At 41.4% G+C, this 16,722-nt stretch overlaps 1 protein-coding gene across 1 annotated transcript in view; it reads left to right on the top strand.

Annotated features, from left to right (window-relative positions):
* Positions 1-1,834: 1,834 nt before the first annotated feature.
* Positions 1,835-16,722, top strand: part of AQP1 (aquaporin 1 (Colton blood group)) — a 22,710-nt gene continuing 7,822 nt past the window's right edge. Inside the window, exon 1 of the mRNA XM_009333296.1 lies at positions 1,835-2,316. Within this exon, the coding sequence (XP_009331571.1) occupies positions 1,927-2,316 (390 nt within the window). The 5' untranslated portion in view covers positions 1,835-1,926. The remainder of the gene's footprint in view (positions 2,317-16,722) is intronic.

Raw genomic sequence — 16,722 nt, 5'->3', positions numbered from 1 at the left:
TAAAATTCCATCACGTACCAAATCTGGCTAAATTTGATTTTTGATTTGTCTGTCACACGGTTCCTCATTGAAGTCTCACTGTAATTAGAAAGGTAAAACCAATAATTAATTTGTTCCCATTTCTTTGCTTTTTCCTTTTTTCACTGGTACAGTACTGTTGCATAAGTAAGTGTATTATAAAACAGAAGGAAATAAAATTGGTTATATGGAAAATCAAGAACATCTGCTGTCTAGAAAGAATAAGAACTTGGGGATGACAGGCTGCAGACATCTGGATTTTTATTTAAACAGTCTTCAGCTTTGTATCTGAATCATCTTTTGAAAGCTGAATATATTTTAAAAACCCTTATTGACTGTCTAATACTATCCAGGTGCATATTTGATTTTATCTTCATACCAATATATTGTCCAAGTGAAAAAGCCTTGAATTAATTTAAGCACAATTTAGAAGCTGACACCAATGCATTAAAGTAAGAAGAGGGAGAAAAAAGAGGAGGTAGCTAAGCAGGCTGATTTTAAATACCTGTCTTTCAAGACTTGTGCCTGGGGAGTTAGTTTCTGACTCTGGATCAGATTTTGCGTAGTTTGAAGTCAGAGCAAACCCCCTGATTTAAAGATGAAGGTAAAACCAGCCGTTAAAGCAGGCAGAGATCTGATAATGCAGGGGTTAATGTGAGGCATGTATACAAGTCCCGCTGTGATAAAACCAGGGACAGTTAGACCTTTTGCTCCCAAAGACACTCTGGCACTGCTGAGAGATTCATTTTGTCTGCAAAATCAAGCATGTAATTTCCCTTCTCCCTCGCTCTCCCCTTCTGTCTCTGTCTCCGGCCGGTCCTGTGACTCAGCAGCAGCAGCCAGTCTCCCTGGAGACAGCCAGGACAGCTGACCTTCAGCAGAGTGGTGTGAGATGGGCTTTCACTGCAGGACATGGGCCAGGAAGCCCCCAAATTGGCCTTTTTCCTGCTGGTCAGAAGGAGTGCGTGAGAGCAAGCCTGGGGAAGAACCCTGAGGCACCTCTGTGTTTGAAAGAAAAAAAGCACAGAAATGGAGTAAATTTAAAAAAAAATTAAAAAAACCCCAAACAACCAGCCTGAAATCATCTGCCCCTTAGCATCAAAATCACATCCATATAAAGATTCCAGCTTACTTGCAGTGTTATGTCAGATTTACACAGTGGTCACGGAGATTAAAACTGATCCCTACTGTTCATCAGTTAACACCAGCTTGTGTGAGCCTGTGTAAATGCCTGTGTTTGTCCGTACGGCCACCAGGCTTGGCATCAGAAACAAGTCCGAGTCTCCGCAGCGCCAGCAGAAGAGACATTTCTACCTGTCTGCAAATGAAACAGAGGTACTTAAGTCTCTAGAGCGTGGATTCAGTTGTCAGTTTTATTTCCTGCTTTCGGATGTCGTCTGCCGCTGGTGAAGCTGAGTGTGAATAACTTACCAGCCTGCACCAGATAACTTTGCTTTTTGTTTCAGTCCAGCTCAAGACAGAAATCCCGTAAAAGCTTTCACTCTAATCCGTGTGCTGAATGATGATGCAGGAGTTAAAGAAGTGAGGGTAAAATTCCTGAGGCACTCCTAAAGGCTTTTCAAAGGATTTTAAAAAGCCTCTTAAAAAAGGCAGCAACGATCGAACGCTGTTAAGGGAGGGGAAAAAAAAAAAAAAAAGGAAGAAAAAACTTTGGCAGGCATGCAGTGTCTTACATCAATCTAGCAGTCAACCTCTATGTAGATGTCCTTTCCTCCTTTTGTGCAACACCCCTTCCCTCCTACAGACCACCCAAAACCCTATAAATAATCCAAGGACTGTATTTTTTCTCCAGATTTCTCTTCAGACCTCAAAGGAAAAATATCGGGCAAGGGAAGGGAGAGAGGGAGAAGGGAAAGTGAGGAGGGGAGAGAGAAAGAGAGAGGAAAGATGGCTAGTGAATTCAAAAAGAAAATCTTCTGGAGGGCAGTGGTGGCTGAGTTCCTTGCCATGACCCTTTTTATTTTTATCAGCATTGGCTCGGCTCTGGGTTTTAGCTTCCCAGTGGTGGGCAACAAAACGTCAACAAGGTCTCAGGACAACGTGAAGGTTTCTCTGGCTTTTGGGTTATCCATCGCTACCATGGCACAAAGCGTGGGCCACATCAGCGGTGCACACCTGAACCCAGCTGTGACCCTGGGCCTCCTGCTGAGCTGCCAGATCAGCATCTTCAAGGCACTCATGTACATCTTTGCCCAGTGCCTGGGGGCAGTTGTGGCCACAGCTATTCTGTCGGGAGTCACGTCCTCTCTCCCAAACAACCTCCTGGGGCTCAACTCGGTAAGTAGAAAGTTTTAATTCCTCCTTCATTTTTTTCGAGTAGAAATGTAACACCTGTAATCCACTAAAGGGGGGGGGGGGGGGGCTGTGTCGCGGTGATGGTGGTGCTGATGGTCACCTCAGGCAGCCAACTGCTTATTGCAGCAGGGGATCCCGTCCTGACTGATACCGGGATGGATCTATATCATAGGGACGGTCCTTCCTCCCCACGCCCATTTCAGAGCTTTGGGACATTATGGTCATGATCAGTATTGCTTATGTTCAATTTTGTACATCCACGTTGCTGAAAGGTGCCTTTTGACACCAATTTAACACTGAAATCACTGGCAGTTGCATGACTGAGACCCTTTCGTGGTTCTGAAGGTCTCAGGTAACATGCTGATTAATGTGCATATACCAATGTTGTTTTCGCTTGTGTGAATGTGGTTCTTTTTCAATACCTAATTAATGGTTTGTGTAACCTGATGATGACTGCAATGAAAACTTACGGGAACAGTGAGAGAGATGTGTAGCAAGAGAAACCCTATCACCAAAGCTGTGAGCATTACCTGTTGCGTTAGGCAGAGTGCTCAGATCCTGCCTGACACAGAATCCCAGCTGCATTTTCTGTGTGTTTCTCCTTTTGCTGTGCAAAAATGGGAAAACCCTTGAATTCTCAGGTGTAGACTGGAGAAAGATGTGAGGCAGGTACATTTAACAGGGGTGCAGGTTTCAGCTCTCTCCCAGCCAGGTGCTCACATCGTGCTGCATAAAAAATGCCTGGCCACAACTCCTCCTCCTCCTCCTCAAAATGTTGCCATTTTACTGCTGTCGTTGTATCATAACAGGAGAAAAAAGGAATGATAGACTCTTAAACTTGAAATCATCCCACTGTCAGAGGCAGTGCTACAGCCACTGAATTACACAGAGTACTATAAATGGAAATTGCCTTCCAGTCACTTATTTCACCTGATTCTGTTAAGAACAAGTACTTCACATCTTTTCTATGGCCCCTTTCTTGCAGAATATTCCTCACTGCAGTTTGAAACTTGAGCTAATTTGAAATCTTATGCCTGTTTGAAGTCACAGGGATATTTGGGACATAAAGCTGCAAATACATATCCCTTCAGAAATCATTTCAGCAAAAGGGGAAGAAAGGGACAAAAACATTAAATTAACAAATAAAGTAATTTGGTTTTGCATGCTGTGGCATTATAGTTAATTCAGAAAATGAGGCAGTTTTTGACAACATAATAAAATCTGATATTAAGAAGGTGATTCCTGAACAGTTTAGTGTCTTCCACCCTCGTGCTACTCTGTGAGATGGCTGCTTACCTCCCTCGAGCCTGGTGCCTGCAGGTATTCCATCGTGCCACCGTTTCGGAAATTTTCATGGGTTAATCCAAAACATTTTGGGGAAGAAGAGCGAATCATTTTATTATCTCCGGAAGGCTCTGGCTGTGTGTGTGGTACGTGATCTTTTCCTCTGAAACCACTGGCAGAAGGAACTGCTCAACCGCATGGGACAGGGTGTCCGCCCAAGTGGTTTCCTCAAGAGGCTCAACTGCCATTAAACACGGGAGGTCTGGTTTCAGCAGCACTTGCGTTTGGTCTTTCCCTTTTGCTTGCCACGAAAGCTGACGGCTGGTTCCTTCCTCTATCCCAAAGCCCTGAAACTGTCCGTTTGTAAAGGGGGTGTAGGTGATCACCCCAGACTCTTCTTGCTCCTCAGTCAGTAACTCTCCAAGCTACAAAGATATAATTCAGAGCTCTGCACAAGGACGTCTGAGAAGAGAAGAGCCTATGGGGACAGATGAAAAGATCAGGAAAGATCAGTGCAGTCACTGATTTTAGTAAGCTTAAAAGAATGCTTCATGAATCTCAAAAATTGCATGTTAGGGTGGAAGCCTTGTTCCCCCTCCAGGAACACCTCTGGAATTCAATCAAATGCATCATTTTCAAGGCCATCAAATACACTCTAGGCAAAAACAGATAGTGTAAGTCTCCATCATGCCTATTTTACAAATCCGGTAACATTTTCTGTGCATGAATTAATGGATAAAATGGTTCCTAAACCCTGTGAAAAGCCCTGGTCTCGGTGCTTGTCATTGTCAAATACTCAGAATTTTGATTTTTTATTTTCTCTTTCACATCCAGTTATAAATGTTGTGGCCAGAGGAGCAGAGAGGAGATCTCCCAGGGGATGGGGAGGGCAGCAGCTGTTCTTCTCCCTTGCAAGAAAGAACTAAAGAGGAAAGCAAATCCATTCATTTCCCACTGACAAGCTGTGACTGTCTGGGGAGGGGAGGGTTGAGGGGGGAGTCGGGTCTGAGCCCCACGCAGGGGAGAATGGCAGAATGGCTGTCCTCATGCAGAGCCAATCACAATGGGCATATCCTGAAACCACAGCCCAGCACCAAGAGCACACTGCCTCCTTCAGCGAAGAGACGATAAGGAGGAACCACAGAGATCTCCTTTTATGTCATGCTTGTTAACCTGAGGACAAGGAGGGGAGGGACAGAGCTGGCATCCCTGCCAGCTGCTTTGTCTTCCTGCCCTTCCTGTGGAAAACGAGGTGCAGATTCGCTATTGAGAAAAAGAATACAAAGAAAGAGAGTGCTGTTTGTTTGACAAGGTTGGGAAGAGGGCTTGGAGACGCGTGACTGTGTCCTCTGTTCTGACCCTGCCATGCTCTTGGAGGGGTGTTTTTAACAGGAAAAATGTGGTGGGAGCAGTTTAATGGAGTCAGTGGCTATCCAGTGTCCCCAGTGGATGCTGTGTGGGATTGCATGCCTGAACTTCGATTTATCCTGCCCAGCTGTAGGTCCTGCACTGAGGGGCTGAGCGAGGAACCCATTTCAATAGGCTCCTCTCTAGTTCACAGAGGAGAGACAAAGAGAGGTACTTTGGCCTTTAGATCTGTTGAGTTGTCCTCCAGAGACAGGCAGCTCTTCTTTGACATGATGAGGCTCCAGGCTTGGGAGCCTCTGTTAAGTGTCCAAAATGAAGTGAGATGAATCTGTGCCTTTCTCATTGCCGAAAGGCAAAAAGGGAAACACAAGCAAATGAAGCACAAAAAACGACCATGGAAGGTGCCAGGCTGAAGAGAAGGAAGGGAGAATGAAAAAGCAGGATGCTCCTTTAACACGTTCAATATTAAGGTCTGCTTTATACTAAGACAAACAAAACATTTACATATGAAGAGTTTGATCCAAACTTTACTGAAGTCAAGGGAAATATTTTTAGTTACTTTGGCTGGTTCTGAATGAGACATTCTGGGCAATATTCAGAGAGGTATTAAGATTACTGAATCCTTTTAAGACACTTAACTTCCCACATATTTAGTAGTGGTGTGGGTGCCAAAATAAAAACTTCGATAATTGGAAAAGCTGAAAGAGGAGTATGCAGTATGTTTGTTGTTCTAAAAATTTAAATATTTTTCCTTACATCATCTTGTATCTTTTTTTGTCAATTGGATTACTACGTTACAAATTTCCATTAGGTAAAACTGGAAGAATAGAGAATACCTAATCCAAAATGCACGCATCTGCCAGCATAGCTGGCTATTGTCTAGTGAGGACAGATCTGTAGTTTGGATAATGGAAGAATCTATTCATCACGGGCAGTTAATGACCAACAAAGAGCTCAAACAGGAAAGGCGGGTGAGAGGAGACTTCTGTACTGTAAGGTAACACAATATTTGCAATTCAGCAATGACTATCTAAAGAACTTTTATCAAGCTTTTAAAAACATGTGTCGAAAATTTCTTTAGCTCACTTTTTTTTGTGTGTGTGAAAAGAATCAGAGTTTGTGAAAAATGCAGACACTGCTTTACAATGTCATAATTTCTGTATTTTGGCATACTGATCAGAGTGCCAGGAAATGTGCCCCCTAAGTCTCAGGGCTACAGTTTGGAAACTATTTGAAACCTCTGCCTCAAAGTTTATGATGAAAGATATTATTTTTAAAGTTATAAGTGGATCAAAAATTGCAGGCAAGGAAAACAGGCCAGAACGTAGCATTGCTCAGGGTAGATAAAGAGAAAAGAAAACCAACCAAGAATAACAAATAGAAGGACTTGGTTTTAAAAAACACTCAGTGGACTGATAGATGTTGTTTGTGTAACCGAAGAACTTTCTGGAAAAGCCAGAAGAGATCTGTGGTCAGTGGATTCAGAGGTCTGGAGTGTTTTCTTAACAGGTGAATAGTCATATAGATACCACTCCTGGAGCGTGTAAAGTCACTTGTTTCTGGAACACCCTTTGGATTTCCAGTGTGATTGGCTGTGTCTCTGCCACTACCGCTCAGCAGAGTGTCCCCAAAGTTGGATCATCTGTGGCAGAAGGATTGGTGCACGTAAGGGTGCAATGCCCTTTGGTGATAAACACACAGTGGCCATCTCCAAATCCTTTCTCAAAGACAGGGAGAAAGGAGCCCTTTGCTGTCCTTGATTCTTCATACCAGGGCAGTATCTGGTACTTTGAGACACCTTCCACCCTCACCAAAGTCACACTACAGAATGAGTCCCCTTTCCATAAGTAATCCCACTTAGCTGGATTGTGGTCCAGCAGCAGCAGAGCATCTCTGAACCCCTATGCTGGAGATGGCTTTTTTTCTCTGCTGTCTAAGTGTCCCTTAGCTCCAGCCCTGTTCTGCTACTTGGGAAAGCTGAAAGCTGGACAATCTCTTGTCTCCAGGAGATTGGAGCATAGGATGGGGCATTCAATGTGTGGATCCTTCGCTTCTGCAGATGTATCATCTTATCCCTAGCACATCAGTGCTGGTGATTTTTCTCCCAACAAATTTCCAAAGCACAGAGACATCTAGTGCAAACATAAAATTGCCCCTGCACTGGGAGTTCCCTTTCATAAAGTTGAGACCTGCCACACCTTTTAATGGTGTGTGGGATCAGTACTGATGTTTTTATCCTGATATTCCTCACTGAATCTTTCCCATCCTTTAGAAAGTTGCCTCAGAGGGGATCACGGGCAGGAATCACCAGACTCCCCACATGTAACCCAAACCAGTGCACCAGTGGTGGCCCTCTGACCACGGGGAGCTGGACTTGCAAGGTTGGCCTTGATGACTCAATGTTTACTTTGCGATTTCCCTCTCTTTTTGTGCCCGCACCTTATGAGTCTGTTCTCCTCCAACCTCAAATTAAACAAAGTTGGGTTGAGTTGGAAGAACTTTCAAAATAAACTGAGAGCTTGACAGTGTGAGTGGACAATTGGGTAACTGATGCTGCTGTTCCTCTGAGTCAGTATGGAAAATTGCAGTTCCAGAGATGCTGCTGGATGGACGAGACATATGCAGCTGAGTTCCTGACCTCTAGCGCTTATTAAAAATTCTTGGATGCCTGTTCTCAATGCAGATTATATACTGTGCCTTTCTCAAGTTTCAATACAGTGAGCTTCATTCTCCTTGTTACTGCCCTCTGCCCTCCCTGTTGTCAATCCAATGTAGGTTTCTCCTGCCAACCTTGCCTATGCTGGGACATCTGTGTTCTTAAGCACTCGAGCTTCTACAAGGGACCAGAAGTTGCTGCATTTTTAGAGTGAGTAAAATGGTTCCTGTACATGAGATTAGTCTGGGATTTTTATTTCTTAACAAAGAGTACCACAACAATAGCTCATTATTCAATTTCAGTTTTGCAGCAGCAGTCTTTTATGGCATGCCAGCATTGTATTGAATCGCATCAGGCCGGGGAGGTGGACCACAGGAAAGGCACCTGCTCAAAACTGGCCATAGTCTTGGCTGCTTTCTAATGTGTTCACACAGTGACAGCAGAATCATCTGGGCTGAGGTGTAAACCTGATGGTTACCACCCATCCTCCAAAACACTTGGGGATAACAGGGCTTATAGCTCTAATCCTTATCTCAGGTCTCAGAAGTTATTTCTTATTTCCATTTCTACGAAGATTTGCTTAGTGCTTCTGCTCCATAATCATATAGCCATGCCCTGAGCTTTTGGCGGAGAGCAGTCAAGAATGCCGCAGGGTGGCCATTTCAGGCACAAGGCAAGGCCCTCAGTGATCATCCACCTGCACACCAGTCTTTTGGTGCTAGAATAGAGTGGTTCAAGTGGGTTTTATACTATGAACTGGGTCCACATCCAGATGATCCAAGGATGACTAGTGCAGTGTTTGAAAAATACTCTGCAAGCCTCAGATTAAAGGTCCTCTTTAAATAGAAATGATAGAAATTGATGAAAGGGGTGCACAGAGGGTTGTAAAATAATGAGTTGCAATAGACCTAAAAACATTATTAATTTGGTAGATTGGTTAATATTGTAATTCAAATGGAGTCATGCTGGGATTTTTTGGAGAATAAATTTTTTCTGTGTTTGACCAGCTGTCAAACTAAGTAGGATTAAGTATGAAATCTAAGGAAATTCATTTTGCCACCACCCTTCCTGACTGGTGAATAAACAGTTAAAATTGTTTTTCTTTCCTTAGCATTCTATGTATTATGCCATATGTATATGGATATTTTGTGTGTATGCATATACACACCTCCACACATACTCACACTCACACACCAGAGACAGAGAGATGTATAGGCAGACAGACAGACAGACAGATAGAAAGATTCTTTAGATGAGGTAAACCCTAATTTCATTTCCTAATTTAAATTCACTGGAAACTTTAAAAAAAGGAATCTATTAGTGGGTGTCTATTCTAAATCAGGATCTGGCATGGCGAGAACCACAGCCTGAGGACAAATGGAAATTCCCACAGCAAACATGAGAATTAATGCTATGAATCTCTTCTGGTTAAATTGATGCAATGGTAAAAGCAACATATAAGTCCTTGTAACAGGGTTCGTACTTCAGCAGATAATTTGAACCTTTGGGCGGGTCAAGAATAGCATTTCTTTAATCAGAGAATCCTAAAGAATGTCACTGTCTGGGTTGTATATAGCTACCTTTAAGAGAAGCATTTTTTAAAGCAAGGATACTAAACCACATCACAAGTACTAAAGGAAGAAAAAATAGCCCTTGAAAAATTTCCTGTTTGTCTCAAGAGGAAATTGCCTGTTTTCTTTAGAGCAGTAGTACGTTTCTGCTTAATTGTCCATGCTCCGGCTTAATTGAGAGAATTCAATAACAGAGAGATCTTTACCTGGTGTCACAATTGAAAATGTCAAAGAAATCTTTATTCTTAGAAAAATCTCCATTCTGGAGTTAGGGAAACCAGATCAAACTATTGTGCTTGTGCTCAACTTCATAGGTAGCAAACTATCTGCATGTTGTAACGTGTCTTCATTTCTCAGCTTCTGTATTTCCCTGTCTTTAAATCATTGTCTCTATTACAAATATGCAGAGGCAGAGGCACCCTTTTCATTGTGGGCTGATGCGGTACCTGACACAGAGACATCATGGTCTGTGGCTGTGCTCCTCAGTACCTCCAGAGTAATATTGATACCAATGTCATGGAGCAAGTGAATGCCTCCTGGAGGTTTTTCTGGCCTCGCTGGGAGCAGCATGTGTATTTATTCATGTGCAACCTAATGGGACAGTACTGCTCTTTCTGGCATCCAGAGCCAAAGCTAGTGCTAGTGTTTAACTGCTGCAACTCCACTGAAGTCAGTGAGATCTGAGGCTAAGGCATAGCGTTAACCTGTTAAATCAAATATACAGGGCCCTACAGGCATCCCAGAGGAAACTCTATGAACAGCAGGAGGGCAAAAATGTTTCCTGAAATCTCTGCAAGAGTATTCTCTTTTGGCATTTGTGGACCAGAAAGGAGCAAAGAAATCCTCCGTGTACTTTCCCGGTAGAGCCCCGTGCATTCCCTCTCCAGGAACCACTGAGAGGTACCACAGAAAACCAAACTTTTCCAGGCTCTTGACACTAATTCTGTGCCAAGTGAAGTCAATGAACGCTTTCAAAGCAGAACTGTGGCACATGTTTCCTTACACGTATACACACAATTTCTCCTGAAGTTAATGATGACTGTATTTGGACTGAGGAATGACTAAAGTCAGTTTTAGCCCCTTTTCCTTCCTTTGATAAGACTTTCTGCTTGATGAACGAGGTGGAGAAATGAAGGAGCTGGAATTGTTCCCCTAATTCCTGAAATCCATTGCACGTATTCAGAGCTGTTTTTTAACTCCACGGAAATGCCAAATCTTCAGTGCTCTGCACAAGACTGACTGTATGAACTACCTCAGACTTTGAAAGTTTGAAAACTTCACAGGTTAGCTGGAGTGTTTGTCTAGAAGTATAACATGAGTCTAGAAGTATAACGTGAATATCACTTTGGTGCAATTGCCAACAACCATACTGTGAGGTTTCTGCAAATCCAGCTAGTTATTCCAGTAACAACATGGAAAGGAAGATTTTAATAGGCTCAAAATTCAGATATGCCCAAAATTCCCCATTGAAAGGCCATCTCCTTCTGGGCTGACAATACAGAGGATCATAAATAGCTCCCTGGTATAAATGAGTGCTTCAAAAGTGTTACTGAAAACGAACTATTTACTTGGGTTTTGCTGGGTAAAGAAGAGAAAAAACAACACATCATTTCCCATCCTCTGAATAGAAGTTGTTTATTTCTCAGCAGCAAGATTTAAAAAAAAAATGTTTCCCCAAAGCAACTTTCCCAGAGGCACATCAAAAAGTAAAAGTGTAAACGAGACAAATGGTCTATCTCTAACTAGCTCTGCTAAATGGAAGTCCTATAGAGGAATTGACTTTTACTGTCTGTCACTGGCGTCACATGTAACCTTTATGTGTTCTGGTTTTATATAGATGAAACCATCGCTCTTCTCCTTATGGCATAACCAGGCTGCCGCAACACAAAGCCCTGGCTAGTTTCTCATCAGCCTGAAGATAGGGTGGGAGGTTAGCCTTGTTCCTGGAGGGTGTCTGCTGTGCTTTGGGAATTGAATGAGTCCCCTTTAGAGCTCTTAAGGCTGTATTTATAGGAAGGATAGTCTAGCAGAGGACAATATGTTTTGTCCCTAGGTTCTGCTGAATGCTTCTATTGTTGATCTAGGATATGATCCAAAACTAATTATTTGCCTCATAAGCAGCTTCTGAGTGCTTCTGTCATATAATTTTAAGTGAAACTCTTTAGATCTTTGCCTGTCTCTACTTACTAAAGAAATGAGTTTTTTGTACTCTTTGAATCCCTAACACTCAAATAATGAGTATAGAAACATCCATTTCAGAGTGATACTGTTAAATAGCAAGGAGAAAAGAGAATAACTGTAGTTAAATAGCCAGGGATAAAGTCTCTGAATATATTTTGACTGTGAGTTAAAGGAAGCTTTATAGCTATGGAGATCTGGGACAGACTTCTGGCAGAAGAAAGGTATATTATCAAGACAGAAGTTATCAAGTTATTTTCATGACAGAGTTGGAGCTGAAAGAATGAGAAGTGTCAGACAAAATGATAAGCCAGATAGTGGAAGATGGTTTTGAGGGAAGTAGGGAAATTAATTTCTGAGATTACATTTGAAGAACATTGCATTAAAGAACTTTGCCCAGGTAAACACTTAAATGATAGTTGGTATAAAGCAGCATAATTAATATTTCCAATGTAGGGATGAAAAAGAGGACAAGAACCATTTAAACTAATGTGAAGAGTTTTCCTTATTAAGAAAAATAAGGAAAATCAAAGAAGGGAAAGTTTAAGCTACAGGAAGAAAACACAGTAAGATAGTGACATGACCTTCTTTTGAATAGTCAGTCCACGATATAACCAGAGAAACGGATTCAAATTTGCTTGAAAAAAATGCTCAAAGTCTTCCTTTAAGAAAAAAAGTCTGCCATGGCAGAGGCAAGCTAATAATTTGGAATGCTGAAAACAGCAGTCCTGGTGCAAATTTTTAGCTGTATATTTGAATTCAACACAGAAGGAAATAGGTCTGTCTGATATAAAGATACTATTTATTGCAGCACAGTTCCTTAAAATGCTAGATTTTCTGTGGAGAGGAGAACATAGTTCTTCTCCCAAAATGAATATTAAAACCACTTTAATAAAAGGCAGTACGTTTATAGGCGGTCCACAACATCATTATTATGTACCAGCCATGATATTGCTGGGGTTCTGCAAAAGCTGCCTTGCTTAGGGGAGGGCTGGGATATGCAAAGGAGAGAAGTCCCAGCCATCAGTGATGTTATATGTGTCACTAAATTGCTGTGGCTTAACTTTTCACTCTCTAAAAAAGTCAGTCAGCATGGCTTGCAGTGAAGTGTTTCATAACAATGGAGAAAATTGACATTCCCCTACCGAAAAATAGACTTCTATATTTCCAGAGGCCTATCATTTTTCAGGAACAATGAGAAACTAATCCCTGTTATATGAAAGTAAGCTGGACCCTGGAAGATATAGTCCATGGCTAAGGGTTTGTTGGATGAGATGGAGCATAGCACCACGTGATCAAACCACCTTGCATAACAAACTGTCTTACCAGTGCAACGGGAAACAGGTTTGAACTTGTTATACTTTTACTCCTAATGAGAAAAATATGAAGCCACTGGAGAAGTACACAGTTGGGTTTACCTTGGGCCAGTTTAATTTCCTGTCCCCATTTCTCTTCCGAAGGCAGACAGCTAATAAATATGCTGCTCTAAAAAAAACCCCACAACTGCAAAAAAAAAAAAAAAAAAAGAAAAAACCCACAAAATGAAAGAAAAGAAAACATACCATTAATTTGCCCACATTTTTGCTTGAAGCTGTGGAAGTCAGTCAGCTAAACATGGCAGTTAAGGGCACTTCTGAGAAATAAGCTTCCGTAGTTCCCATCTCCTGTCTGATGTTGTGGAGAAATGGAAGCAATGTGACTGCTACTTGTTTCCTCAGACCAAAAAGCAGGTGCTTATCTCAACTGGTTACTCTCACATACCCTGCCTACACACCTTGTTATGGCCACTGGTAAGCAGCCTACCAATGCAGGGAAGAAAGTCATTGCAGTGTGGGTACAGGTCACTGGAAAAGGACCCCTTCACCCCAGCACTACAGTAGAGGTGACTGTGTCTTATGTTTCAAGACATTATTCTACCTATTTAAGAACCAGGGATATAGCCACCTTGTATTCTGGATATTCTCAGTAGCAGAATGCTAGATGTTAAGACCAGCGGTTGATTTTTGCCTTTGTTTTATTGACAGCCTCAGGTAGTCAGGTCTCTGTAATGTATACTACTACTTCCTACTAGATCCAGATTAAGCTTTAAACAGCCCTGACCTTACCAGAGTCTGAAGCTTCTGGAGGGAGGTATTCTACAAAAATTCAAACTTTCCTTAAAAAAACTGAATAACATATGGAAAATACCATGAGAGGGTGACCAGCTTATGTTGGTTATGTCTGCCTGGTTCTGTCAAGCGCTTAAACCAGCAGATTCACTAGGTGCAACATGTTTTATATTGCATTATTAACTGGGTAACTCTTGCAAATCCACTGTGACCACATCCACACACACACACACACACACACATATGTAAATTTTAACTTAATACCAGGAAATGCACCTTCCTACTACCCATGTTATGCTTTGGCTGGGATGTGGTTAGTGTGGTGAAGACTCATGCTGTTCCATGTGTTGCTGTATCCTGGAAGGTCCAGGCTGCTGCCGTATTGACACTAGAGCTCTGACAAGTAGGCAAATAACAAACGTCTGTGATATTACACTTATATACTGCAGTTCCACAGACCACAGCAAAGCAGAACATCCAAGGTTTGCCTCAGGTTGCCTCATTTTGGAACATGGCCCAGAGTCCTTGCTCTCACAGTGGAATCTTATGTCCTTGGCAGGCCACGTAAAATTACATGCTGGAGGAAAGCAAAAGGTTTCCTATGATATTTCCAGGTTTTCTTTGATTCCACGCAGCCCATCAATAAATGTTGATTAGCAGGGAGAATGACCTCAAGTCACATCAGCCGTAGCATGTGTTTTCCTGGAGGGGAAGGAAGAATATGATTTCCGCCTCTGAAAGATAAGGATTATCACAGGTTTTAAAAGCATAATTTTTCTCTTATTTTCTTTTTTCTTTTATAGAAGCCCTTCAAATGAAGGGAAAGACTAATGGTAGGTCAGTGTTCAATTGTTTGAAATGCCAAGGCTTTGTCAAATACTAACATCAATGCATCAGACCTCAGATCTAGATTCTCTGCGGTTTAACAGTTGCATTATGATAGAAGAGAATTTAGTTTCATAGCCACTTTTGGGCACCTGCATATCACTCACTTATTTGCCAATACACTTGCCTTTTAAGTTTGACCATTTGACCTTCCAAATGTGAGATAGGATGTTCCCGAGAGTCTATAGTCCAGATTCTTAAAGGGATACTATTACTTTTGATATCAACGGGACACACTTGAAGCCTAATTTGTTGAGAGCCACAAATCCCACTGTCTCTGTGGCCAAAAAAGTGATTATTTTTAAAAGGGGATGATAAAAATAATAGAACATTAATTTAGTGGTATATCAGACGTTCAGCATGAATTTCTGGATCAGGTCATTTTCATTGCCGTCTCATCTGTATATATTTATGTCAGACTTGTATTTCTTATATATAAGTCTTATTAATGCTGAAAGTTTCATTAACTGATTTCAGCTTCTACTGTATAGACACTGAGGGAACCAAAATGTCCACCATTTCAACCAGAATTCCCTTCTATCTGTGGATAAACTGATTCTAAGTCAAAGGATATCAGTCCTGCATATTAAAGAACAAGATATAAAAATATATTATTAATGTTTCAGATTGGCAGGTCTTAGAAATCAATATATTTTCACTGTTTTTAATGTAGCTAATCAGATTTATGCTAGCTAAAGACTCGGACAATTTTTTTCAGTGCTTAGGAACTTGATATTATACTGCTTTGTTACACAGAACAAACAAGAAAAGTGAATAGCAAAGGTGGAAAGTGAAAGAGTTCAGCTGAACATCTTTAAGTTTTAAGGTTATTCAAATATTAGTTTTGGCATAATTAGGGCGTAAAACCACAAAAACGGATTTAAAGCATGATTTCCCATAGTCTTATTGTTCTGGACAGGTCACAATAACATTTAATCCTGTTGCTGTCATGTGTAACTTAGCAATGTTTAATGCAGAGGCTATGACAGATGGGATAACCTGCTGATAGCACTATTCTTGAGCATAAGTTTTGCAGAGTTTGCTTCCTACTCTGAGTCACTCACATTCTCAGCTTCTCTGGCCTGTGTCCAAGCTCATGTTTCATCCTACCCGTGCAATGTAGTTTCTTCTGCTTAACACCAAGTTATTCTGCTCAGATACGGGCTTGTCTTGTCTTAACTAAGATACCACTGAATATAGCAATTAGAAAGAGAATTCAAAACTTGTTATAACATTGAATGGTTTAGATCCACAGTTTTTTGTTAAGCACAAGATTCTAACAGTGCTCCTGAAATATGACAGCATTTCTATTGTATAATGTTCATTTATGTGAATTACTGTGGTTTTAATATGTTCTACAGCATTTACATAAATAAGAAACTCTACTGATTTCATGATTAATAATACAGTTGGAATATCTATGTCTGCCAGTGTGAGTTTTTCTAGAGAATCTGCTTTACTTCAGTAGGAAAGTTGAAATACTTCCCTCATAAGCCCTTTAGGATTCCTTAACTGTGGATGTTTTTTCTGGCTCCCAAAGAAGTTGAGCGAGATTCAGTGTGAGTCTAAGACACCTAAAATTGGTTTACATGCGAGTTAAGTGTCTAAGCTCTTGTTGTAGTCAAATGAGATCTAGTGAATACAAAATAAAAGACAGAGCTATTCTGTTGACCCTCAAATGATCACCTCCATTTCGTCAGCTGAATGGATCTCATCTCCATTGACTACGTTCATTACCTATCCAAATTGGAGATACACTACCTAAACATTGGCATCGAGAGCCATTTTAGATACTTTTGGTCTTCTGTAGGACTTGTAAGACTTGTGTCACATCTACCAGTCCCACATGAACACCGTGGATATCTCGGGGTATTTCAAATGGCCTTAGAGGCATATTTTTAAGCAATTGAATCTCCGTATGGGTGTCTTAATATTCATGTGGAAATCTGCCCATGGGGCCAACATTTTGCAGGACCTTGTCCACATGAAGCCCTTGTTTTGAAGAGAAAATAAGTAGTGGTGGGAGACGAGAAGAAAAGATTCATGTGATTTGTCAATAACAGAGATAGGTATTTTCAAGCTACCCAGAGCTATGCACCTTTTTTACTGTCTATTTGTCCCTTCCTGCTCCTGCTCCTGTTTGCTTAGCAATTGTTGGTAAAGGTAAGCTGAGCAATGTTTAACATGACCACAGGATCCTCATTCTCACAAGCAATGAATAAATGTCGCAAGGCACCACAGTTTACTTCTATGCGTAAACTCCACTAAAAGCAAATCTCTGGCTCATTTGTTTATGTCGTGGTTTAACCTCAGTTGGCAACTGAGCACCACACAGCTG

The sequence above is a fragment of the Pygoscelis adeliae genome, unplaced genomic scaffold (assembly GCF_000699105.1).
Source record: "Pygoscelis adeliae isolate BGI_AS28 unplaced genomic scaffold, ASM69910v1 Scaffold88, whole genome shotgun sequence".
In the NCBI taxonomy this organism is placed as follows: domain Eukaryota; kingdom Metazoa; phylum Chordata; class Aves; order Sphenisciformes; family Spheniscidae; genus Pygoscelis; species Pygoscelis adeliae.
The sequence above is the reverse complement of the archived record's forward strand: the minus strand, read 5'-3'. Positions and strand labels throughout refer to the sequence as shown.